Source organism: Lontra canadensis, unplaced genomic scaffold, assembly GCF_010015895.1.
Source record: "Lontra canadensis isolate GAN:19392208 unplaced genomic scaffold, GSC_riverotter_1.0 scaffold30, whole genome shotgun sequence".
In the NCBI taxonomy this organism is placed as follows: domain Eukaryota; kingdom Metazoa; phylum Chordata; class Mammalia; order Carnivora; family Mustelidae; genus Lontra; species Lontra canadensis.
The window spans coordinates 8,003,662-8,028,772 of record NW_022631024.1 but is presented as its reverse complement, the minus strand read 5'-3'; the positions used below and the strand labels follow the sequence as shown (position 1 = coordinate 8,028,772).

The 25,111-nt window shown below is 36.7% G+C and overlaps 1 protein-coding gene across 1 annotated transcript; it reads left to right on the top strand.

The window, feature by feature from the left end:
* The first annotated feature begins 87 nt into the window (after positions 1 to 87).
* On the top strand, positions 88 to 24,911 carry RAB14 (RAB14, member RAS oncogene family). The gene is made up of 8 exons (XM_032865758.1): positions 88 to 373; positions 9,641 to 9,699; positions 10,989 to 11,042; positions 12,293 to 12,470; positions 16,265 to 16,331; positions 20,818 to 20,905; positions 21,245 to 21,275; positions 22,271 to 24,911. The coding sequence occupies exons 2-8, from the start codon at positions 9,648 to 9,650 to the stop codon at positions 22,446 to 22,448; spliced, it is 648 nt and encodes a 215-aa protein (XP_032721649.1). The 5' UTR covers positions 88 to 373; positions 9,641 to 9,647; the 3' UTR covers positions 22,449 to 24,911.
* The last annotated feature ends 200 nt before the right edge of the window (positions 24,912 to 25,111 follow it).

Genomic DNA, 25,111 nt, shown 5'->3' with positions numbered 1-25,111 from the left:
AAGGGCTGAGGAAGGGGCGTGGCTAGCGGGCCGGAGCCCGGCCACCCTCTTCCGGGCTCCGCCAGCTGCGCGCGCATTCTCCTCCCCCCGCTTCTTTTGTGGTCCGGCCCATTGCGAGGGTGACAGGAAACCCTGTGCAGGGAGCGCCGCCATCTTGGACCTGCCCGAGGAAGATCCTGAGGGAGCCGCAGGAGCAGTCGCCGCTGCCACCGCTACTACCGCCAGTGCGTCTGCACCTCCTAGGCCAGCCCGCTACCTGCCGGGGCCTCGGCCGACCGCCCCCGCCCTTCTCCCGCCGCGCCTGCACTCCTCTTCCTCGTCCTGACGCCCCCCTCCCGCCCGGAAAGCTGCCCAGCCACCAGCAACCCCCCAGGTAAGCCGGGCCCTCCGCAGTGCCCGTCCGGCCGAGACTTCTTCGTCCGGCTCTCCGGGGACCGGCGTGCGGACGACGGCGAGCTGGGCGGCGGGCGGGTGGCACCGCAGCGCAGGCCCTGCCAGGCCGCGGCGAGCCGCGGGGTCGGCGGTGGGCGCCGCGGCGCCGGGCCTGACGGGACTCCCGTGCGGGGGCGGGGGTGTCCCCGCGCTGCGTTCGCCCAGCGGAGAGCTACGGGGCGTGCGGGGAAGGGTGTGTTCTGCCTCGCCTTCCCCGCCTCCTCGGCCGGGCTGGGCGGACAGACACCTCCCGCAGGCCCTTCTCCTCACTGCCGTTCTGGCGGCTGCAGACCACCCCCGCGGTATTTATCCACGCGAGGCACGGCGCCTCGCAGCCCAGGAGCCTAGACGTGGCACTCCCCGTCCCGTAGGCCGCGTCTGCCCGGAGTACAAAAGGCAGCCCCTCGCTGGCTCGCCGGCATCTTGGAGGAGCTCCGGTGTCCTTGTCACTGTGGGTAGACTGGGGACTTGGGCTGGCGAAAGGGTCCGTGCTGGCGAGGTTCTGCTTTGGGTGAGGCCCTGCGAGGCCTGTGACATCCTGGTAGCATGGAGAAGCAGTGAAGAAGACGGCAAGTTTTTCGGCATTTCTAGAATTTAAGGAAAGAAGGCAAAACAGGCTTTTGTTTTGATGGTTTGCACCTTGCCGTGAGCCAGGCGCAGATTTGGCTGTCCTCACCGCTGTGCTTCCTGCTGCCTAGCCCTTGGTGATAAGTCACCTGCACTTTACAAGTGAGGAAACTGAGGCTTGAAGTTGCGATGTGACTGGCTAATGATGGTACGGACACGCTGGCCTCTCCCACACTGCCTCGTGTTTCTCTGCTGCACTCAAGTTAGGCTAGTGTCACAGGCGTGACCACTGAAACTGTACTTACAGCTTAATTCCTCTTTCCCTGTGTTTCCATGGGATGACAACTGACGACTCCTTTGTAACTCAAAGTCTGTAGTGTCAGCTGCTCCACTGCCAGTCCTCATTCTCCCAGCCCCAGAGGAGAGGTGGCAAGATTTTAATTTCCTATTGGAAGAAGAAACTGGGGTTCCCAGAAGGCAAGTGCTTTTCTGGTGGTCCCACAAAAGTGTTAGAGCCCACTTGAACCCTTGCAAAGTTTACTGTCACGATTGTCTTTTCTTACATGTGGTAATTGAACACAGGCTTGACCCTGCAGAAATCTAGCTTCCATTCCCTCTTCCCCCAGCACTTTCCTAAATTTGTCTTCAGAGTTCTGCTTGGGTCCTTTTATTTGTTCATGCCTTAAGTCATGTGTGGTTAAGAGTTTCCTACTCCAATACTGCCACTTTCTAGTTGAATGACCTTAAAGCAAGTTACTTAGCCTCTCCGAGTCAGTGTCCTTATCTATACAGGGAATAATTGTACCTACATTTTAGAATTGTTTTGAGGATTAAATGGAATTAAAAAACCCTTAGCACATGCTTGGCATTTAGTTAGGTACCCCATTGTCTGTAACAGTGCCAGGCATGTAGTGAATGTTTAATTTTTGTTGAATAAAGAGGAGCATGGCTTCAGAGAGTTGGACAGTTAGACCTGGGCCTTAATCTTTTTTCCCTTGGTAGTGTATGACTGTGGATATCTCAAGTCTCTGAGTTGGTTTTCTTACCTGTAAAATGAGTTTTTACTATTAAAGATTGTTATAAAGTAGGTGGCATGTATTAGGCACTCAGTAAATGTTAGTTGTTGTAAAGATGGAAGACCCTTTTAGATTCTAATAACCTAAAAAATTCCTTGAAATTAAAGCTACATTTTAAAAAGTTTTTGCTTTTTATATTTCATGTTAAACTTTATTGTGGCATACTTCAACTGTGCAACAGAGTTTGGAGTGTTCTTAAAGCTAATCTTTATCAGTATTAAATATCTTTGCATAATCTTATTAAGATTTTGTACTGTTGGAGTAAACTTTTGGTTAAGGCAAATATGTTAAAATAGGACTACTGAGAGATGTTTGTTTCTTTCTTTTAAAGCTTGAAACAGTTTTGTGTGGTTAAAAATAACAGGCATGGTTGGAGACAGCAGGGTACAAATAGAGGTATCAAAGATAGGGCACTTTTAAAACATTGTATGTTCTAGATAGTTTTAAACATATACAAAATAGAGTGGTATAATGAGGCTTCATATACTCATCAGCCAGTATCAACAGTGCTCAGTCTTGTTCATCGATATACACCTTAACCCTTTCCACCAAATTATTTTAAAGCAAATTTCAGACACGATACTTCATCAGGAAAATTTTTGATATTACTAACCTTTCAGCTCTAGGAGTAAGTACAGGGTTGTGGTGTTTTGTTTTTTTCCTTTAAGTACTTTCATTCTGTGAACAGAGGTGAAGTATTGGAGTACTGCTTTTTCATAGCTTAACCATAACAGGGAAATTTGTGTTTTTCCTAACATAGTAGAGAATCCAGTTCTTTTTCATACATTAATTTATGTAAAAGTGTGACATTGAATGTCTTGTCAAAAGTGAGTTTTTTAAAGTGGGTGTCAGAAATGGATGGGTTATTTTCAGAGGTTGCATTACTGTTGAGGAAATTGACCATTCATTTAGATTAGATTAGATTATTAGAATAACTAAAGTTTTGTGTCCACTTGACTGACAAATCAAGTAGCAATCCACGTTAGAGAGCTTGTAAGCAAATCAAACTCTTTCTGTTCTTAAGTTTCATGAAGACAGGAATAATGTGTTTTTTTATTATTATTTTTGATCATTACTATATTGTCAAAGCCTAACCCAAGAGTATGTGCTTAGTAAATGCTCAACAAATATTTTTGTATTGGAATCGCAAGAGCAGTCTATCTTGATTCTGGTGTTTATAACAAAATGTCTTACATGTAACAAAAACAAAAACCAAGCTTACTAATTTTAACAATGAAGATCAGATTTTAAATCACCTGGAATATTTTGTGGGTTGTTTTCGTCTTGTGTTGTCTTGAATAAGTTATGTACAAATTACATGGAAATGTCATATGTCCTAAGGAGAAGAATAAAATAGCTGTAAAACAGTTGTGAAAAGATTAGTCAGACGTAGTGCATAAGTTAACACAGTAAAAAGCCAAGCTCTAAAAGAAAAGGAAAAAATACTGTCAATTATTGGAGTGGTTTCTTTTTGGTTTGTTTTTTGGGTATTTATTTATTTATTTATTTGAGGCTGATCATATGATTAACTTCATATGATGTTCCCTGTTATTGTAAATGTGGAAGTAATGTTGAAAGTATTATGAATGGGAGTTTTTTGGATTATTTTTTATTCTTTTTTTCTTTAAGATTTATTTATGGTAGAGAGTGTGCACAAATGCAAGATGGGGAAGGGCCAGAGGGAGAGAATTCTCAAGCAGATTCCCTGTTGAGTGTGGAGCCCCACTCAGGGCTCGATCCCAAGACCCTGAGATAACCTGAACCAAAATCCAGAGTGGATTGCTTAACTGACTGAGTCCCCCAGGCACTGCTTGTTTTTGTTTTTCTTAAATTTGTTTTGTATTAGAATTATATATAAAAATGCTTTAAAAATATTTAAGTTATTTTTTCTACTTTGACTACTTTAGAAAATTAGCAGTGAATATAGTATATGCTTATCCTGTTAGTGCAGTGTTATAAAGAAAGTTAATAATTCCTTCCTATCCTTTTTCTGCTCACAGTCCATGTATTCATTTTTCACAGTTTGGTGTGTCTCCTTCCATTTTATCTGTATACAAGATTGAGAGAGAGACTGTGTATATGTGTGTGTGTATTTAAAAATGAGAGAAGCTATTGCATAAAATTCTGTCAACTTTTTTTTCACTTAAAATCATGGATATATTTTCAGGTTAATACATCTATATCTAAATGGTTTTGAACTAAATGCATTATTTCATCATACTAATAATAACCACCCAGATGCCCCTATTTCTTCAGTTTTTACACGGACTTAGTGATAATAACTCTGCAGAGTTGTGAGAATTAAGTAAGAATTGTATGTAGGGAAAAGTAGTGCTGATCATTTCAATTATTAGTATTGAAACCTCAATTTCTTCAGTCATTTCCCTGTTAGAGTGTAGATTGATTGTTTTCCAGTTTTTGTTTTTTGTTTTTTTTTGTGGGTTTTTTGTTTTGTTTTGTTTGTAAAAATGCTGTATTAGATCCACTTGGACCTATAACGTTATGGATTGAAGATTTTGTATCTGTGGGCTACTTCCTCATCAGAGGGTGATTTGGATTATCTTTAAGATTTGAAAATACATTGTTTACCTCCTAAAAATGTGGCAGTTCATAAGCAGATTGTATGAAAGTTCCTTAGCCTTCACCTCTGTCTGTACATTGCAAATCCAGTCATTTATATGTCTGTATCTGTTTAACTGTGTGGAGACCATTTAATTTTATTTTTGGGGCAACAGTGATTAGTATTTAATGTGCATTTAGTAACCATGTAGAGCTCTGTGTATGGGTCTGCAAATAGGTCCATCATTTTGTTCAGTGTAAAACACACTGCAGAGTTTTATGTAGTAGCACACCCCATTTTTAAATTTATTCCTAACCTCGATGATGGTGTGTTTCTTGTGCTCAAGAGTTAATGCTAATCTCGAAAAATCCTTTGTTAAAGCAATATTAGGCATAGTTAATATTTAAAGGGGCCACACAACAATCATCAGTGTTCAGTGTGCATTTAGTAATCATTTCTCTTGACAGCCAGGAAGTTTAGAGCTAAGTTTTACACACGCACATGTAAAACTATAACCCTAAAATTTAGTGTAATTATTCTCCATTTTCCTTCGATTTTGATTTTTTGGTCCTCTCGGTCCACATGTGTGTGTGTCTGTCATTCTACACATATATATGCCTTTAATAAGCTACCTTAGATAGAGAAAATCATGTTCTTTGGAATCAGACCTGGGTTCAAGTTCCAGCTCTGCCATTTACTATTTTGTAACACAGGCCAAATTAGTTAATTTCTCCAAACCTCAATTTCTTCAGCTTTTTGGGGGGCTTTTTAAAAGATTCATTCATTCATTCATTCATTCATTCATTCATTCATTCGAGAACCAGTGGGAGAACCTAGCAGAGGGAGAAGCAGGCTCCCCACTGAGCAGGGAGCCCAGTGTGGGGTTTGATCTCAGGACCCTAGGATCATGACCTGAGCTGAAAGCAAATGCTTAACCGACTGAACCACCCAGGTGCCCCTGTTTCTTCAGTTTTTTACATGGACTTAATGATAATAACTCTGCAGAGTTGTGAGAATTAAGTAAGAATTGTATGTAGGGAAAAGTAGTGCTGATCAGCACATGGTTTACTCTCAACAAGTGTTACCTTCAAAAACTTTTTTGTAAGTAGATATAATTTGAATTAGTGTAATTATTTATCCATATCTGTAAATCCTGATTACAGTATATCACCTGAATATAATTTTTTAATACTACTTAGAGTATTAAATTAGAACAAGGTGAGTGAACTGAGAAAGATTTGTGTCCCTAAGTACCTTGAAAGGATTTCATGGTGCATCTCATAATTATGGGGGAGGCTGGATGGTATAGTGGATAAGAGGGATTCTCTGTAGTTAAAATAGTCTTAGGTCCATTATAGACTTGACCACTTAGCTGTATGACCTGGGCATGGTTACTTACCTGTTGAGTCTTCATCTGTAAAATGAGGATTATACTCACTGTTTTATAAGGCTGTAGTAGTAAGAATTAATTGAAATTGCATGTGAAGTGTTTATTAGTACATTGCCTGGAATATATTAAGTGCCCAATAAATGGTAATTGTAACAATTGTTTGTTACTAGTTTACAGGTTGTTCATCTTGTATTTAACGAAGCTTACTGTCTGAAAGTGGTACTCATAAGGAAATCAGAGGCATTGAATCTTAGCTGCCTATGAATTTTATTCTTATGCTTTTGTAACACATGGAGAACACATTTTAATCACACCAGCAGTTGTGCACAAGTTACAGAATATTATTAAGGTTTTTTAATTAGTGGAGATGGTAGTGTTAGAATGGACTCATGTTTTCAGAGTGTTTGAACTATACCAACGGTTTTTGCCCCTGTTCCCCCCTTTTTGACTTTTGAGTAAAGCAGAAGCATCCTTAAGTAATAGTGGGCAAACTTTTTTCCCCTTCCAAAGCTAGTTAAAAAGTACATTCTTCGCTTCAACAATGGTGTGTTTCATTCATGTTCAAGAAATGATGTTGAGAAATTCTTTTTTAGAACAATATTAAGCCTAGTTAATATTTAAAAGGGGCAACTTGAGGGGCACCTATGTGGCTCAGTTGGTTAAGCGACTGCCTTCAGCTCGGGTCATGATCCTAGAATCCCAGGATCGAGTCCCGCATCAGGCTCCCTGCTCAATGGAGTCTGCTTCTCCCTCTAACTCTACCCCCTCTCATGCTCTGTCTCACTCTCTCTCTCATTCTCTCTCTCAAATAAACAGAATCTTTAAGAAAAAATAAAATAAAATGGGCCACTTGAATATAGTTTTACTGCAAATACATAATTTTGAGTGAATGTAACCAATAAAGTCTGGGAGTATATTGAAACCTAGCTTGTATCTAAGCTTATAATAAGAGAGGGAGGACCTGTTGTGTTAGTGGCTACAGTGCTGGACACTTCTGCCTTCATTGTCTACTGAAATTAAGTTTGAGTAGCTTTCCTTTTTTTTTTTTTAATTTAAAGATTGTATTTATTAGTGCGCAGGCACACACATGAGAAGGGGGGAGGGGAGAGGGAGAAGCAGGTTCCCTGCTGAGCAAGGAGCCAGTCCTGGGGCTCAGGGCTTGATCCCACAGACTCTGGGATCATGACCTGGGTGGAAGGCAGATGCTTAACCAATTGAGCCACCTAGGCATCCCAGTAGCTTTCTTTTTTAACTTTGCTTTTAGGGTTCATTTTTAAGAAACTTGAACCAGAAAATTGTGTGGTGAGGTGAAGACAGGGCACTGTATTTATTCTGTGAAAGTGATCATTCTCTTTTATTTGGGAATAGTTTATGCTAATTAATGCTTGGTAATTAAAAAAAAACATTTTAAAATTAGTCATCTTGTAGATATTTAATGGATGCTGTGTGATAATTAGCAAGTACACAAATTAATACAACTGGAATTGGCTTTTAATTTCATGATTAGCCTTTAGAGCATTTCAGTGAGAAATTAGGGATGTAGAGGCCTTGGTTGTTTTATTATTATTATTATTATTATTATTGAAGATTTTATTTTAGAAAGAGCAAGATAGAGTGAGCACGGGTAAGGGGGAGGCACAAAGGGAGAGGGAGAAGCAGGCTCCCTACTGAGCAGAGAGCCTGACGTGGGTTTCCATCCTAGGACCCTGGGATCAGGACCTGAGCCAAAGCAGACATTTAACCAACTAAGCCACCCAGGTGCCCTGTGGTTTTGGTTTTAACATAATAAAATGGAAGGAAGCAAAGTGTATATAGCTACAACTTTGAGTAAGAAGAGAGAGAGAGGAATGGGAAAGTCAGAAGGGGAAGAGCATGAAAGCAACAGTAATTTCAAGGTGACTAAACGATTACTTTTCCCCAAGTTTGAGTGGGGAAAGAGGAGCTTAAAAAAGGAGCTAAAAATTAATTACAGGGTTCTGGAAGGATGCAGGTGAAGAATTTAATAACTTTTAAATATTTTTTATTGTGAAAGATTATTCTTTTCCTTGTGTTTAGGATCTGGTTTAGAGATTTGGTGAATAATCTACACCAATTTTAGCCTCAGGACCAAGTTTATTCTTAATAAGTTCTGAGTCCCCAGTGTCTGCAAAAAAGGAAACAAGTTATTATGATGTTCAGAATCAGTTAACCAGAAAAACTCCCTTCCTAAACAAACTGGTTAAGGGAGTTTTCAGTGATGTTGAAGACTGATTAACAAAGTGCTGCAGCACTTCAAGCTGAAATGGGTAGCATGGCATCCACTTCAGTTAAATGTAATCCTTACAGTTAAGTGAGAAGACTGTACTGTGTGAACAACTTTCTTTTCCCTGATAACAATAATTCACTTATTTTAAATACATACTTTTTCTATAGGTGAAATTTTATTATATAGTAATTTTGTTAGTTTTAGAAAACAAATTTCCACCATCATTATCATATCTGGCTTGTATAATGTGACAATTGCCCATAACAGTAAAAATCATATTTTAAAAATTAGAAATCAATTTTTTAAAAAAATGGGGTCAAATCTTTTGTGTGTGGGCATGTGCACATGCATAATTTTTATCTTTCCTTAAACTGAAAACTGGTTTGACTAGAATAAATGTTACTTGAAGTTACTACCATTACTACATTTTACCTCTTGTTTCTCCAGCACCTAGCACAGTGTCTGACACATTAACGGCATTCATTATTCTGAATAAATTGGAGAGCTTTTTTTTTTTTTAAGTTGTTAAAAGTAGAGAGAAATAATTATTTAGGTTAAATATACCCGAGGGCAAAGAATAGGCTGGGATCTTTCTAAGTATCTTCTAATATATAAACTTGCAGATTTGACAACCATAAGTAGTATTTTATGCCATTATTTCAGCTTTTAGAATAGTATATAGTAGGCATTTGATACATTGTTAATCTTCAGATCCTCTGTTAGGTTGAACCTAATTGAAATCTCAAATAACTGACTTTTTAAAAAGTCAGTAAGAACAACAGTTTCATGTGGTTTTTTATCTAATTCTGACAGTAATTTGGTTTGGAAATAGTTGGACTGGTCTTTTTTTGGATGTTGTGCTAACCATGATTTAAAGTGGAGTAAAAAAGTTACTTTTTATAACTTTTAAGAGTTTTATGTGTTTGTAAGTTAGTGGTTACTTTTTATAACATTCTGTTGTAAAATAAAAGAGTTCTGAACAAGTTGGCCGTCAGTAATTTACTGGATCAGTTGACAGGAGTGGGGACTTCAAAGGAGGAAGACTTTATAATGATGTTTAAGTCAAATTTATAAAGACTTCATTATTTGAAATTTTTCATAGTAACTTTTCTTACTGGATATTCCGTAAAGAGAAATAATGGAATGGTTTCTTGATATTTCTACGGATAGCACATGAGAATGTTAATGTTCATCCAGAGAATTTGTGCATTTGATCAGTTTGGAAAATGCAATTTTACTCTGGCTTATTGTAATCAACATTTTGTTTATAATCAGTATGCTGCATTTTATATATCTTTAAAAACTAGCAGTGACCAACTGGAGAACTTGTGTATATCCTTCTGAAGTAACACAGTTTTCTTTGTTTTTAGTGCCACCATGGCAACTGCACCATACAACTACTCTTACATCTTTAAATATATTATTATTGGTAAGTTTATTTAATTTATGCTCTTGCTCTACAAAGAAAGTTAATATACAAAATATTTATATACTAATACTTAACATACCATTCCAGAAAAGTTAGTGTTTTTTGTTGTTGTTGTTGTTGTTGTTTTTTAACTGCAAAATTAAAGCTCCTTTATTTTTGTGGTAACAATGTACTTTTTGTATTGTGGCCCTGGATACTTCTGTAGTACACTGGTGGGTACCTTTTGAAGTGATACTGATTGTTCTTGAGGGCTGCCTGTAAGCTTGTTAATCCTGGAAGTGGTACTAATTTCCTAGGAGCACTGATAACTTTTCAAAAATATCATGAAAGCCCTTGGAGCCACCTGGATTGCAAAAATTGATAGAGAACATTGAGTCAGAGTAGTTGTGTAATATACATAAAATATAATACTGGTGGTTTTTCTGCTAAGTTTCAAGATGTTGCTCAAATTAAAAGATAAGATTGTTTACCTAGGTGTAGTTGTAAGAGTCCGGTTGGAAGTACACTTACTTTTCATATTAGAACAGTTTGATGTAATGGTGGGCTCAATACTTCCTTCACGAAGGGTTAAATGCCTATGTAGTACAGTTAGAGATAACATCTATTACGGATTTCATATAATGCACATGCTTATCTTTTGTGGAATTTTTTTTTAAGATTTTATTTATTTGACAGAGATCACAAGTAGGCAGAGAGGCAGGCAGAGAGAGAGTGGGAAGCAGGCTCCCTGCTGAGCAGAGAGCCTGATGTGGGGCTGATCCCAGGACCCTGAGATCATGACCTGAGGCAGAGGATTAACCCACTGAGCCACCCAGGCTATAAGAAATACAGGGAATATAAGAATATAAGAAGAGATAGATGGGATCTAGTCAGTCAGACTTCCAAAACTTACTATTTTTGCTTGTTACATGCTGCCCTGTTTGTTGTGTCCTTATGTCTTTTGCTTTTATGCATGGATTAAGGGGAAAAAACAATATAAAACTTTGAAACAGTTCAAAGTAAAAAATGCTTCTCTTACAACAGTTTCTTTGTTAAAAAGCACTTCCCAGCTGATAGTTACTTGCTAACATAATTTATAATTTAATTCTGTCACTGCTGAAGATTGGGAATAAACAGTTGGTGCATCACAGTGAAAAGTGACATGTAGGATTTTTCAAACTCATCTTTTCAAGTGTCCCAGAAATTTGTGATGTGATATAGTAGGGGGTATAGCAATCATTGCATATAATTATGAGTATAAAATTGAGAAATGTAATTGCCAATTGAAACTTTTCTTTCTTTTTAAACAGGAGATATGGGAGTAGGAAAATCTTGCTTACTTCATCAATTTACAGAAAAAAAATGTAAGTTCAAAATAAGGTTAAGCAATAAATAAATTTATACTCACTTTCCTACCTTTTAAAAAGTGTCATTTTCAGTACGCTCCATGCATTTGAATATAACTTTTCTGCATATATACATTTTTGTCTTTAGGGAGGGAATTTTTTTTTTAAATAGATGCATATAAAATGAAATACGCCTGCATGTATAGAGTGTTAATTTATATACCATATATAATTTGAGTTACTTGCTTAGGTTTTTTGGTGGTAGAAAATTTTTAAAAATTATAATGTCAAAGTTAAATAATATTTTCTCTGACTCTCCATTTTGGAAATTTGCTGCATATAGCACTTGTTAACTAAATAATAATAGATTGGAAATATTTAAATGAAATTCTTTTTATATCAAGACTGGTTGATTAATATTTGAAGTATAACTCTGTCTTAGGGGAGGAGACCATGTTATTTTATGTAACTGATAGGCTAAATATAGTTGAAATTAATTTTATGGCTTTTTTTTTTTTTTTTTTTTTTTGCTTAATGTAAATTTAATAACATCTCCAACAGTCTGTGTATTCTTGTACCGGAGAATAATAGGTTTAGGTTTTCAATGGCCTAATTTTAAGGAAAGGACTAATAAACTTGTCCTGTTGGATTGGAATTATGTAACTTGCCAATATGTAATTGTAAGTATATATTAAATGTGTTTTTCTTTGAGATACTGATAATATTTTTCAGGAGAAAAATTTGACAACTCCTAAAGCCTTAAAGCCATTGATTGTTTTGTTATATGTAGTAATTGTCAGAAGCCTAAATAGCATAATGTTGGTGTTACGAAGAACTTACTAAAAATCTTTATTTTTAATTAGCAGATTCTTTTAGTCCAGGGGTCAGTAAACAATAGCGTGTGGGTAAAATCCAGTTACTGCCTGTTCTTGTAAATAAAGCTTTATTACAATACAACCATGTTCATTTTACTTTGAGTCTTTGGCTGCTTTCGTGCTTCAGCAGCAGAGTTGAGTAGTTGTGGTTTTGGCTACAAAACTTAAATATTTATTACTTGGTCCTTTACAGAAGTGTGCTGACCCCTGTTCTAGTGCAGTCAGATTCGACTTCTGTGTTTTTGCTAATATTTTTTCAGTGCTAGCTTCGTCCACATACAGCCTACAAGCATTAATATGTTATTTAATAATCCAGTGGCTCTTCTCCCTGCTGGTCTTAATCTGAAGCTTTCTGGAAGTTAGAATATTATATTCCTTTTTTCTCTCTAACAGTTATGGCTGATTGTCCTCACACAATTGGTGTTGAATTTGGTACAAGAATAATTGAAGTTAGTGGCCAAAAAATCAAACTGCAGATTTGGGATACAGCAGGACAGGAGAGGTTTAGGGCTGTTACACGAAGCTACTACAGAGGAGCTGCGGGAGCACTTATGGTGTATGATATCACTAGGTAAGAGATTAATACTTTTCCAAACTTCATACTTGAAAAAAAAAATGCTTTAGGCACTGTGGTTTAGTGTGTGTGTGTGTGTTTATTGATTTAGACATTCTTAGTTTGTGATTGTGTGATTATAAATGAGCTTATTTGGATCTTACGGTTATTTCTCTACACTGTTGTGTAAGACTTGATGTAACATGTTGATTTCCTTTTCTGAAAGTGAATATGACTGAAGAAAAGCTTTAGGAGATGCTGGTGGAGCTAATAGAAGAATACTATTCTGAAAAGCAGCATCAGTTCAATTATATGAGGTGAAATAATATTTTATACCAAACTTTGTTCTTTTCACTTCAGTAGAAAGCAAACAAGTCTTGAGGAGTTAACTCTATGCAGTCTCTGGTGTTAAAGTTGACACCTTTTCAAAATAAGGTCAGGGAAGGAATTAAGTAGTTTTGCTAATCCAACATGGTAGATTGTAAAAAGTTCTTATGCTTGCATCTAAAGATGTTTGAGGTATTTGTTCATTTACTTAAATTCTTTTTTGTTCTAAAATGAATTAAAATGGCTTATAGTACTTCATGCAGCAGGATTAAATTTATTTCAGCTTGGCTATTTTTAGAAACTGAAAGCACATAAAAAGTAAAAAAACTGGACCGTAAATATTTGGCTTCAGAAAACAGGGAAAATTGTGCCACTTCATTAAACTGTGCTAAGCTGGAAAATGAACTGGATCACCTTTCATATTAATGCAAAGTGCCAGCTGAAAGCAGTGTGCCTCTTGTCTTACTTTTTTGGGTGAGGTAGGGATGGGTGAGTAGGACCAAAGGGACTTTGAAGTATATTTCCTTTTGAGAAATGCTTTATACTGTTTTCTCTTGAAGAGTCATGATACAGTGCACATTAACATATTAGCATCCTGAGAAGTTCTGCATTAATGAAATTCTTTAACTTAGTTTAGTGTTTCTTAAGCTTATTTTGTTAACACACTTTGGGAAATGTGGACGTAGAATGAAGACAGTGGCTGATTCTAATTACAGTGCTTGAAGTTCATTGAGTTCCAGAATTGGTTAATCTCAGAGCAAAACAGAACAAAATAGCCTTAATGCTCTTCTGTATAGGCGGGCAACTGGTCACATGATAACTTGTAAATAGTTTTGTGGGAAAATTATTAAAGACCTGGCCTTCTGTGCAGGACATCCTAATAAGGGATGCATTCCTGAAGACTTTGCATAATTAAAAACTCCATTGCTGATAAATTTAAATGTGGCGATGTGTCTTTAAGAGTGTATCAGTCTAAAGTGTTGTAGTTTGTTTTGCTTTGTGCAAGTGTGCTTGTGTCCCCCCCCCTCCCCATGTTTACTGATAATACAATTGACATATAAGATTGTGTAAGTTTAAGGTCCAGGGTGATGATTTGATACATGTGTATGGTTTGCTTTTAAACATAACCTTTTAAGCATAGTAAATACTTCTGGTAAAAGTTGTGTCTCTTTGAATCTTCAAAACTACTTCTGGTGGAAACACCGCAAATGTCCATTAACTAAGGAATAGATAAACAAATGGGTATATTCGTACAGTGAAGTATAATTCGACCATTAAAAGGAAAGACTGTCTGATACATGCTATACAGTGGATGAATCTTGAAGACATTTTGCTAAATGAAGGAAGCCACATGTTGTATGATTGCATTTATATGAAATAGCCAGAATAGGCCAATTCAGAGACAGAAAGTGGATTGCCATGGTGTGGAGATTGAGTGCTAATGGGTGCAGTGTTTCTTTTGGGGTTGATAAAAATGTTCTAGAATTAGATACAGGTGATCACTGCACAACTTTGGTATATATACCAAAAACCACTACCTTGTATACTTTAAAAGGATGAGCTTTATGGTAAATTCATTATATCCCAATAAAATTTTATTGAAAAAAAAGTACTACACACTTTAGACAGGTGCTTTATTAATATTTCATAGTGACACTGATGTTGTATCCATAACACTGATTTTTTTCCTTTTTTTCTATTCTTCCTTAACATTTTAAAAACTTCAGAGTTCTACTTTAATAATACCTTTATTCCTGGCATTAACTGTAATTGTTACAGGATACTTCCTAAATTGACAACATAGCTTATCATGGCAGTTTGTTTGGCTCTGTCAGTTGTTTGATAAGTCATTTTACATGGCAAAGTTAGGGATATTTTTTACTTTTTATCTTTTAGCACTCTTGCCACTAATTAATGAATATTGGCATGCTGCTATAGTTAAATAGATTTGAAATTATGGTGAATTTTAAGTTAATTACCTAAGAAATTAGTAGCAGAGGTTATGGGCATATCTAAATAATAACAGTTTATATGGTCTTGATACTTAAAAAGGATGTATAGATTTTTCTGTTTACCAAAGTGGTGGCAGTTTGTAATTCATTCTTGCTGCCAGCTTTGACATTTTAAAATTTATCAAAATAAGTATTAATGTTTTGGGATTTGTACTACGTAAGTTTTTGTGCACAAAGTAGGATAAATCTGTTGTGTTAAAGCAAGGTATGCCAGTAACTACAAATTTGGAACCGTAAAATGATAAGACTTGTGCTTTTTAAAAATATTTGACCATTAGAAGATTTTACTTAGAAAATTTTAAAACATTGGGAAAATGTTGCTTTTATTTGACCCCCCCCCCCTTTTTTTTAACGGTTAGGTGGTGATTTGTGTATAATATAATTTAGCACAGTAAAAAGAAAATCTTACAACTTCTTTTTAGTCTCTACTGGGAAAGGATTAAATGTTTGGAAAATCCAACTTTATATGGGTACTGGCAGCTGGAGTTGATGGAATATATTCACAAGACTAAATTTGAAACACTTTGAGGACACTATGTGCGTAAAGAAAGAGTTCAAGGCCTGGCTCTGAAATGCATTTACATCTTTGTGAGCTTCTGTTTTCTCACCTGTTAAATGAATAAGATGGATTAATGTTTTGTGAATGTATATAAATCAAACATTTTTAACTTTCAAAGTTTTATTTGACCCCTTTGGTAAAGTCTGATAAATACTAATATTCTATGTACTGTATATAATATTACAAATTATTTGGATTTGCTCTCCCTCTTTGGGCCTATTTGGCTAGTGCAAATGAGCCTACGAGTTTCTAAACTCTTGCTTGGAGAAATAGGGCAGTTTGAATCTCAAAATGATTTAGGTACTAGTAAATAAGAATACAAAGTTAGAATAAACTTATTTTGTTATCTGGGGGCTTGGATTTCCAGTCAAGTACATTAAGTGCCATTTTAAAGCTGGTTTTTATGTTGTCATAGTTAACTTTCTCTTGAAAGAAAGGTGAGTTTTATATCAGTGTATAGTAGTGTGAACATCTTGGTTTCTAATACCAGACAGATGCAAATATGTTTGCTATTGAACATATTCGCTAGACATTTTGATATTATTTCTCCCATTTTGTGGTTGAAAATATGGATGATTTTAAAATAATCCTAGTTTTTACTTCAGATTAGAAATTCTTAGTTCAGAATTGTTTCCATTAATTTTCTGTGTTTTTCCTTGCCCACTGTCTGTTTATGAATGTGCCTTTAAATGTAAACAGTTTACTTCTGTATGTAATTAGCAAAGTTGTTGGATACTGATTTATTTATTTAAAATAATAGGTTGGGCTAGACTTCTGGAAAGTGTGGGTTTACATTTCACAGTCAGTTTTTGATGAAAGGGAATACTATAAATATTTATTTGAAATTTCTTTTTTAAAAAATTGAAATGGCAATTGTATGTGGAAGTCACAAATGTAAACTTTAATTTTTGCAGAAGAAGTACATATAATCATTTAAGCAGCTGGTTGACAGATGCAAGGAATCTCACCAATCCAAATACTGTAAGTTGAATAACATCTGTTATATAGAAAATGTAAGATCTATGCTAACCCCAGAAGGAGAGTGGTTTGCTAGTAGGATTTTTGTATATGAGTACCAAGAATGAGAGAGTATTTTTAAATTAATTGAGAAGATAGCATTTTTTTTTTCAGTACTAATTACCCCAGGTTTTACATCTTACATGTGGCGTTTGTTCATGTTTCTGGTTAAAAAAAATGAAAGTTATGAATGGGGTGGTGTTCTCATGTCAGGTGGAAACAATGAAATCTGAAACAATCAGTTTAAAAGGGATCTGCATTTATTTCATTAAATGTTACTGTTGGAAGAAACTGGGCAAAGTATAAGCAATCTCTGTTATTTCTTAACAACTGCTTGTGTATCTACAATTATCTCAGTAAAATTTCAGTTAAAAACAAAGAGTTCTGCATGCTTTAAAAAAATTAGTTTAAAAATTTTTTCTTTTTACAAAAGCATCTCAACTATACTTTAATAAATTTTAAAAAAATTAAAAAGTAACCATTATTGTGCTATATTTTCAAATTGAAAATTCAGAAAATTTGTTTTTAAATGAAAATAAAGGTTAGTTTCTTCACCAGACTGAGAAGATATTTATTGAGATTTTATTTATTTTTTAAAGAGTTTATTTATTTGATAGAGATCACAACTAGGCAGAGAGAGAGGGAAGCAGGCTCCCTGCTGAGCAGAGAGCCCGATGTGGGGCTCATTCCCAAGACCCTGGGAATCATGACCTGAGCTGAAGGCAGAGGCTTAACCCACTGAGCCACCCAGGTGCCCCAATTTATTGAGATTTTAAAGGCCAACCACCATGCTAGACTTTCTAGTATCTAAAGATAAATGTGGTCCTTGGCCCACAGAATGTTACAGTCTAGTAAGGGGGTAGCTGTGTGTATACAAATAACTATGCTGAAAAGCAGAGTGAAATATGAGGTAGAAATAGAGCAGCTGGTATGTGCATTGCTGGAAGTACCCAGGATAAGCAGTGCCATCTGGAGAAACCAGCTTTACAGAGAAAGGTATGTTTGCATTGGGACTGTAGAGGTGAGTAAGGTTTTAATAAATGCTTAAGGGGGCATTCCAGGAACAAACAAGGGAAGGTACTTAGGTGTGACTGACTGAGCTTCTTCAGAGCAAGGACTGTGTCTCACTTAGCTTTGTACTCCACCATCGAGCAGAGGTCTGATTCAATAAGTAGGTAATCAGTGGTAAGATTGGCTTTTATCAGGGAACAGCAATAAATTGTACTGAAAGTTAACATGATTTGCCTTTTTTTTTTTTTTAAAGATTTATTTATTTTAGAGAGAGAGCATGAGCAGGGAGAGGGAGAGAGAATCCTCAAGCAGGCTCCCAGCTAAGTGTGGAGCCTGACTCTGGGGTCTCTATCCCATGACCCCAAGATCATGACCTGAGCCGAAATTCAGATCCAGCCACTTAGCAGACCGAGCCAACCAGGTGCCCCAAAGTGGTTTGCCATTTATGCCAGGGACTGTGCCTGGAACTTTCATATCCATTATCACCTTAAACCCACTGTAGGTATATGTACAGACCTATAGATGAACATTCATAGTAGCTTTATTTACAATAGCCAAAAATAGATGGTCATCAGGAGGTGAATTGTTAAAACAATCTGGTACATTCGTACTATAAGATACTCCTCAGCTACAAAATTTGGAAACAACCCAGATGGTCATTAGGGGGTGAATTGTTAAACAATCTGTGGTACATTCATACTGTAAAATACTCCTCAGCTACACAAAGAAATGAACTATTGATACATATAGCAATTTAGATGGATGTCAGGGGCATTACACTGAGTGAAAAAAGTTAATCTCAAAAAATTATGTATTGTATGATTCCATTTATGAAACATTCTCAAAAAGACAAAATTGTGGAAGAGAACAGATGTTGCCAGAGGTTAGCAAATGGGGGTGAAGGATATGAGTGCTATGCATAGACTGTAAAGGGCACAAAGCAGTTCCTTTCTAGTGATGGAACAGTTCTGTATACTAATTGTGGTGACAGAAATCTAGATCTGCAGTAATTTGCATAGAACTGGACACACACACACACACACACACACACACACGAATGTGTACAACTGGTGAAATCTGACCAAGGACATAGATTGCACCAATGTCAGTTTTCTGGTTTTGAGTCTGTAAGATGCTACTGTTAAGGAAGCTTAGTGAAAGGTATATAGAAAAGCTCTATTCTGTAGTTATTTCAAGAAAAATGTTAAGCAGCAAACAAAACTCATTGTAGAAGTCCCTTAGAGGAGCATCATGACAAATTAGCCATGTCTTTCCTGCCTCATTTATGCTTCTTCAGATTTTACCAGATCTTCAAAAGAAAGTGTTAGGGAGGAAGATCTTTACCCTTCAAGATTCTTCTGGCTTGTCTAAGAAATTAATTGACAGAGTTGTTAAAAGTTTCTGGAGATTGAGTCCACCCCTCTTCCTCATACTGAGAGGGAAACACCCTTACAAATGGAGATTTTTCTTACAGATGTAAAGGTCTCTTAAAGGGTAACTTCTGGGTTTTCAGAGCTTTACTGGTGTCTGCTGTTTCTTAAAAATAAGCCAGCTTAAGAGAAATATTCCAAAGAGGATATTTTGGGATGGCAAAATTTGCTCCCCTACAGAAGAAAATCTCTTAATGTCCAGCTTGAATGTTACGATTTCTGTAACATTGCCTTCAGTTTCTATGTAGAAATTACATACTTTCCCATTTTGTTGGTGGTGTATTTTGTACCTCTGTCTAGTTAGCATGCCACTTTTATGTCTCCTTTCAGGCTGATGGGAAGCACAGCTTGGAAGTTCTTAAGGAATTGGGAGAGAAGGCAGTGTTTCCATTCAGCAAATGTCTAAAAATTTTTAAAATTAATCTTTTAAAAACTGCTTTGTTGAGATAATTAACATAATTTACCCATTTAAAGTGTGCAGTTCAGTGTTATTTTTTTGAATTTATTATTGAAGTATAGTTGACATACAAAACATTTGTTTTGAGTACCTGCCATCTAATGGCCCTGGACTAGGCCATTGTGATTTTACCAGCCTCGATTTAAAAAAACAAAACTGATTCCATTTTTCATGTGTTCTTACCTTATCCTTTAAAGGACTAGCAGACTTCATGTGAAAATGCCTTTCCCTCCTCATTGGGCCTTCGTCCTCACTGATTGGAGAATGCTCACGTTTGTTATACTGCTTAAGTGTTCTTGTTCAAGGTTTACATTCAGATTACAATGGTTCTTCAGCTCATTGGAGATCATTTTTAAGGAGTAGGAGAGTTAGGGGCTACAGTTCCTCATGAGAAAAAGTTAATGGTAGAAATCACTTTTGGTTGAAACCATCCATTCCTACAGTATCAGCATCTGGATTACCACATCTGTTGGGAAGGGAAAGGAGCTGGAATCACCAATTGGTATCAGATAAGCTTATATGTAGACAGAGACAGTTTATCCATAATGCCCTACCTGCAGTCCCCAGAAACCACCATAAAGATCAAAAAGCTCTATTTCCCTAAGGCTGCAAACTTTTTTCTTAGAACTTTGTAGAGCTGCCTTTAACTTTGGCCTAACTTCACTTAAATGATTCCAAAGTAGGTGTATGTATGTGTGATATTTTGCCTTGGATTTGAACTCATTTGCATGTGTGTCCCCCCCATCCCCTCCTCCCACCACCACTGTTCCCCATGGAACACAGACCTTTGTTTTCAGTTGCTACAAACTTAGTCCTTCTCTAGGGCTAGTGTAAAGACTGTGTTTGAAGGTCATAGTTTGGGTTTTCTCCCTCAGTTCTAATGTCCTTCTAAATCACTGACTCCCTGAGTGACCTTTGACAAGTCCCTTTGCCTAATTTGATCACTAATTTTCTTACCAGTAGCCTGAAGGAGTTGAACTGGTAGTTTAACTTTTTGAGGGTCCCAGAGACTCTCAAAAATCAGATGAAAACCATGAGCCTTTTCTTCCAGCGAAATGTTCTTGTTTATAGCATTTGGTGCTTAATTTCAGTGTATTCACAGATTTCCTGGAGCTTGTGCATTGACCTTTTAGTAATCTTACTCAGATAAATCATAACCTTTGGCCTAGACCAGGTGTTCCTCATGGGCTGTATTGTTTTTGAATGGCTTGCAAGCTAAGAATGGATTTTACATTTTTAAAAGGTTATTTAAAAGAAAAAGTTAAGAAGTATATGCAAAGAGACCATTTGAGCTCCACAGATGTGAAATATATACTCTTTGCCCTATATAGAAAGTTTGTCAGCCCATGGCCTAGGTTAATTGCTGACCTCCCTCCTAATAGTACTGATTTCGTGATTCTCCTATCTATGTGCTAGATGATTGCTGGTGCTTGGTTTCCTTTTTAGGCCTATATGTTTTTTCCTATCAAAATTTTTGGATTTCAGAATTTTCATGGTTGATTTTAAATGGTTGCTTTTGTTTTAAGATGTCTTTCTTTTGGTCACAAATTAGGTAATAATTCTCATAGGAAATAAAGCAGATTTGGAGGCACAAAGAGATGTTACATATGAAGAAGCCAAACAGTTTGCTGAAGAAAATGGTGGGTTTAAGACTTTTAATGGCCTTTTGGGGGTCACACATGGGAGGGGTGGCATTTTGATACTGCAGACTATTTGACACTTTTAATGCCAACTGCTTAAATCTCAAGAATGAAGAAGTAAAGTATGTTTCTGTTTGACATTCATATTGGGGGTAGTGTAAGTATTTAATGACAAATGTTAAGACTCCCCTCATCTCAAACCTAACATACTCTTTCATAAAATACTATGGTAGGAGTACTGATAGCTGATGGGAAACCCTAATTCAAATGTTATTGGAGAAAATGTCCTATTGAGTTCATTTGAAATGTCTTAATTATAGTCTGAATTTTAATTTTTAGGCTTACTGTTCCTTGAAGCAAGTGCAAAAACGTAAGTATGACTAAAATTAATCATTTTCAGTTACATTCAGTTACATTCAAACTTCTCAAAGTAGAACCATACATGTCGAAAATGTATAATATATTTGCTTACATAAAATAGTATGTGTATGTGTGATGTTTATTGTGGGAAAACAGTTAAGCAGGCATCCCTTTGCTTCCTGTTTCACATTTCAAAGATAGTTGTTTTTGCTACTTTACCTAAAAGATTATACTGTGATTTTTCCCCTGGTAAACCAGGTTAATAAATGAAATTGTGTTAGCATTCCAAAAGTGCTTGACTTTCACAATAGAGGTTGAATTTGGCATCTTGGACTCAAGCTTGGGTAATCTGTGCATTTAGTACTTTCGATTACAAAGCATGGCTTAAGGAAACAATGTCTAAGAATAATCAGAAACATAATTGATGTTTTCTAATCGTTATTCCATGTCCATTATCGAACCCCAGGACTTTAGTCAGAGTTCTTCATTTATTAAGTCAGAAATTCCTTGCTGTGGTGAGAAGCTATAGCCCCTTTTGGTTTAGCGTCATATTGTTAGCACTAAGAGAACTGAAGTGAGACCATGGTCGAGCACAAATATGTCACCATCACAAAATTAAAAAGTATAGTTGATGCTTAGCTAATCAGACCATACAAATCCTGGAATCTCACTTGTTTGGAATACCTTCTTGCTATTACAAAAATGGCCTATCTTCACTTTTCCTTATATATTAATATATGACATTTTAATGATTAGAACACATCCAGTTATCCAAATAGGGTTTGTAGAAACAGCGGTTAGTATCTTGTTTATATGCTTTCCATAGAAAATATTTCCCCATGTTATCCTCTTAGCTCAGTCTTTTGGTAATCTTTTATTAGATGACAGTGGCTAAGTTGAAGACATCATGGCAGTTGACTAAAGGTTAGCAAAAGGTCAGTGTATAATGCCTTATCTTTTGTAGAAAGCTGTGATTCTCCAATAAAATTGTCAATTGCCTCTTAGGGGAGAGAATGTAGAAGATGCCTTCCTTGAGGCTGCCAAGAAAATCTATCAGAACATTCAGGACGGAAGCCTGGATCTGAATGCTGCTGAGTCTGGTGTCCAGCACAAACCTTCAGCCCCACAGGGAGGCCGGCTAACCAGTGAACCCCAACCCCAGAGAGAAGGCTGTGGCTGCTAGTGACCTCTTTGCCGTAGCTCCCATTTGACCTTTCACCTCTGTCTGTTGGAAGCAGTACTTTTTACTGCCTCATTGTCTTCTGTACATCTTACTGGGTTTAATTAAAAAAAAAAAAAAAAAGAAAGAAAAAACAACTCTGTTGTAAAAACAGTTTAACACAATACTAAACTGCTAAACAACTAGATGTAATCAGGTTATCAAAAGGCAAGTAGAGTAATAAATCTCTCCTGCATGGTAAATCTAGACTTTTTTTCCCCCTTGATTGTCCTCGTGATAGATATGTCACCAGTACATGATTTAAACTGAGCACTGATGCTGGACTTAAATGATTTTTATCCTTCCTTTTTTTTTTTGGGCAAGGCTTTGTCTTACTGTATGGTTTAATTTGAGGATATCTTAAGCCTTTCTCCCCATCTTTAACTGTTCAAGTATGTCTGTTGTAACCAATAAGTTTATTGCTGTGAAATGACTTCTGATAAAGAATGGGTTCTATAACTGCTTTTGTTTTCGTTGGATAAATTTCCTGTTGCTTGGGTGGCATTTTTCTCGTGGAGGTTTGCTTCTGTCTTAGCCTTGCACAGGGAAAATATCCATTTATCTTTTCTCTTGTGCTTAATTAATAGCTTTATCTTTTTTTTTTTTACACCATTTTATCCTTTCTCTTTAGCAGAAAGTAAATATGTATAAAATTTGAAGGAACCGAACTAACAATACATTCTGTGTATATTATTTTAATGAAGAAAATAAATTGATTACTGGCATTGGAACAGTATAAAATACCAGTTTGTACAGTATGACCTATATGTGACCATGTTACTCCCTTCCATTTCACACAAGGAAATACACAACTGCAGTTCACAAGTAATACTGGCTCCACCCTCTGGTGCTGGCAGCGTTTGGGGACATTATGCTGGAAAGAGCTCCTGTAGCGTGAGAGGATTAACACTAGCAGATTCTGTTCCATCTTTGCACTGTGGCTTACCTGCTGATTTTCTTAACTGTTCTTGTGCAATCGACAATGTGCTAACCTGCTTTTCTCTTTGTAAACATTTTGCATTACAGGCTGCATTTCTTGCCTTACTGTATAGAAAAAGAAAAAAGGCTGGGTTTATTATTGCACATTTTAAGCTTTTATACCTTTATCTTGGAATGGTGAGATTGTGTACCGGACAGTCAGAACCACAGGTCTGCTGTTAAGGGATTTTAAATTGTGCATTTTTAACACTACAGTGAAGTAATTTAGGATACCCCTTGTGTTCTTAGTATGAGGGGCTATTTTATGTCATGTTGGCATAAGTTGTTTTGTAAAAGGGAAAGTGTTTCTAATGGTGTTTCAGTGTTTGTGCTGATACAAAGTAAGTTACTACTTTGCACTAGGTGGTTTGGCCACTGAAAGAATACTGTATTGCAAGGGAAACAATCTCTTTAGACAACAGACTTATGTTTTACCAAGGTCTTTACTTCTTTCGATTGATTTCTGATTCAGTTTATGGTCCAGATGGAGAATTGAAGCTATTTGAAGTAGGATAGGTAAACCTTCCAATATTCTATAAAATCACTCAGCTCAACTGCTGTGTTTAAAATACACATTTTAAATCCCTCTTTACAGACACTAAAGTGAAAATAAAAAATACGGCTTTCTGGGTTGTAAACATGTAGTAGTACTGGAGTATTGTATAGTCAATGTTAAATAAAAGCCAAAACTGGAATGTGCAGAAAACAGGATTTGGTTAATTTGTGGACTCATCTTTATTTTTGTCTTTGTTTAACTTTTTAAAAAACAAGATTCCTTGAGTAGATTGGTACGTTCTGTTAAAGACTTACAGTGGCCCATTTTGCTTACCCTGTTGCTTCACAAGGGACTCGCCCAGGGACCATGACCTGCTGGTGTGTGTATATATTTACAAAAAAAAAAACAAACCACCCACCCATTGGGATATAAGGTAGCAATCACAGACTAAAGACTGCGGCTTGTTTAGGTGCAATACCCTGATTCCCAAAGTTCGTTACAGTGGGTCTTAATTGTTTTTGTGACAGGATTATTCAGACTGCTGTACTCTTCATTTGATGTAACAAAATGCTATTAATCTAAATATTTGTAAATAAAGTACCTGTATCTAGATTAAATTAAAATTGTTTGCATTATTTTCTGAACTACAATAGGATTTCATATTTTTTTCAGGCAAACAATTATTTGGCAGAAGTTGCCAGTTTTTATTGGAGAATAGTCCTTACTGTATAAAGAGAAGTCTACATATATAGCATATAACTCCACATCACTCAGTAATTGACTTAGTTTTGTCCTTGTATTTGGATCACCCTTGCAGTGTTTTCAGTCAGCCTTTTTCAGTGTGAGATCAGCACACTTGGTGCCTGATAGTGTTCTCCCTTGACTGTACTTGGGGCCAAATTCTGTTGTTTGCATGTGTAATCCCATGTAATAAACTTGGGTGCTCAAAAATAGAGCAGCAAATTGTCCTATTGTAACATGCATGTGCCAGACACTGGGAAGTACACTTTGGAGAGAATGTGAAGTTCTTTTAATCTTTCATCAATGAGAGTTTACTACATGTGGGGTTACCTGCTTCTGTGGGTTACTTGTTAACCTTGCACCTGTGTGGAGGCCCTCTTGATTAGTAAATTGGTGCTCAGACATTCCAGTG

What these genes read in the sequence shown, in the direction of transcription:
- RAB14 (XM_032865758.1), top strand. Translation starts at nt 9,648, where the DNA reads ATGGCAACTGCACCATACAACTACTCTTACATCTTTAAATATATTATT. An exon ending in ATGGTGTATGATATCACTAG is followed by an intron (nt 12,471 to 16,264) that starts GTAAGAGATTAA and finishes TAATTTTTGCAG; the next exon opens with AAGAAGTACATATAATCATT. An exon ending in ACAGTTTGCTGAAGAAAATG is followed by an intron (nt 20,906 to 21,244) that starts GTGGGTTTAAGA and finishes TTTAATTTTTAG; the next exon opens with GCTTACTGTTCCTTGAAGCA.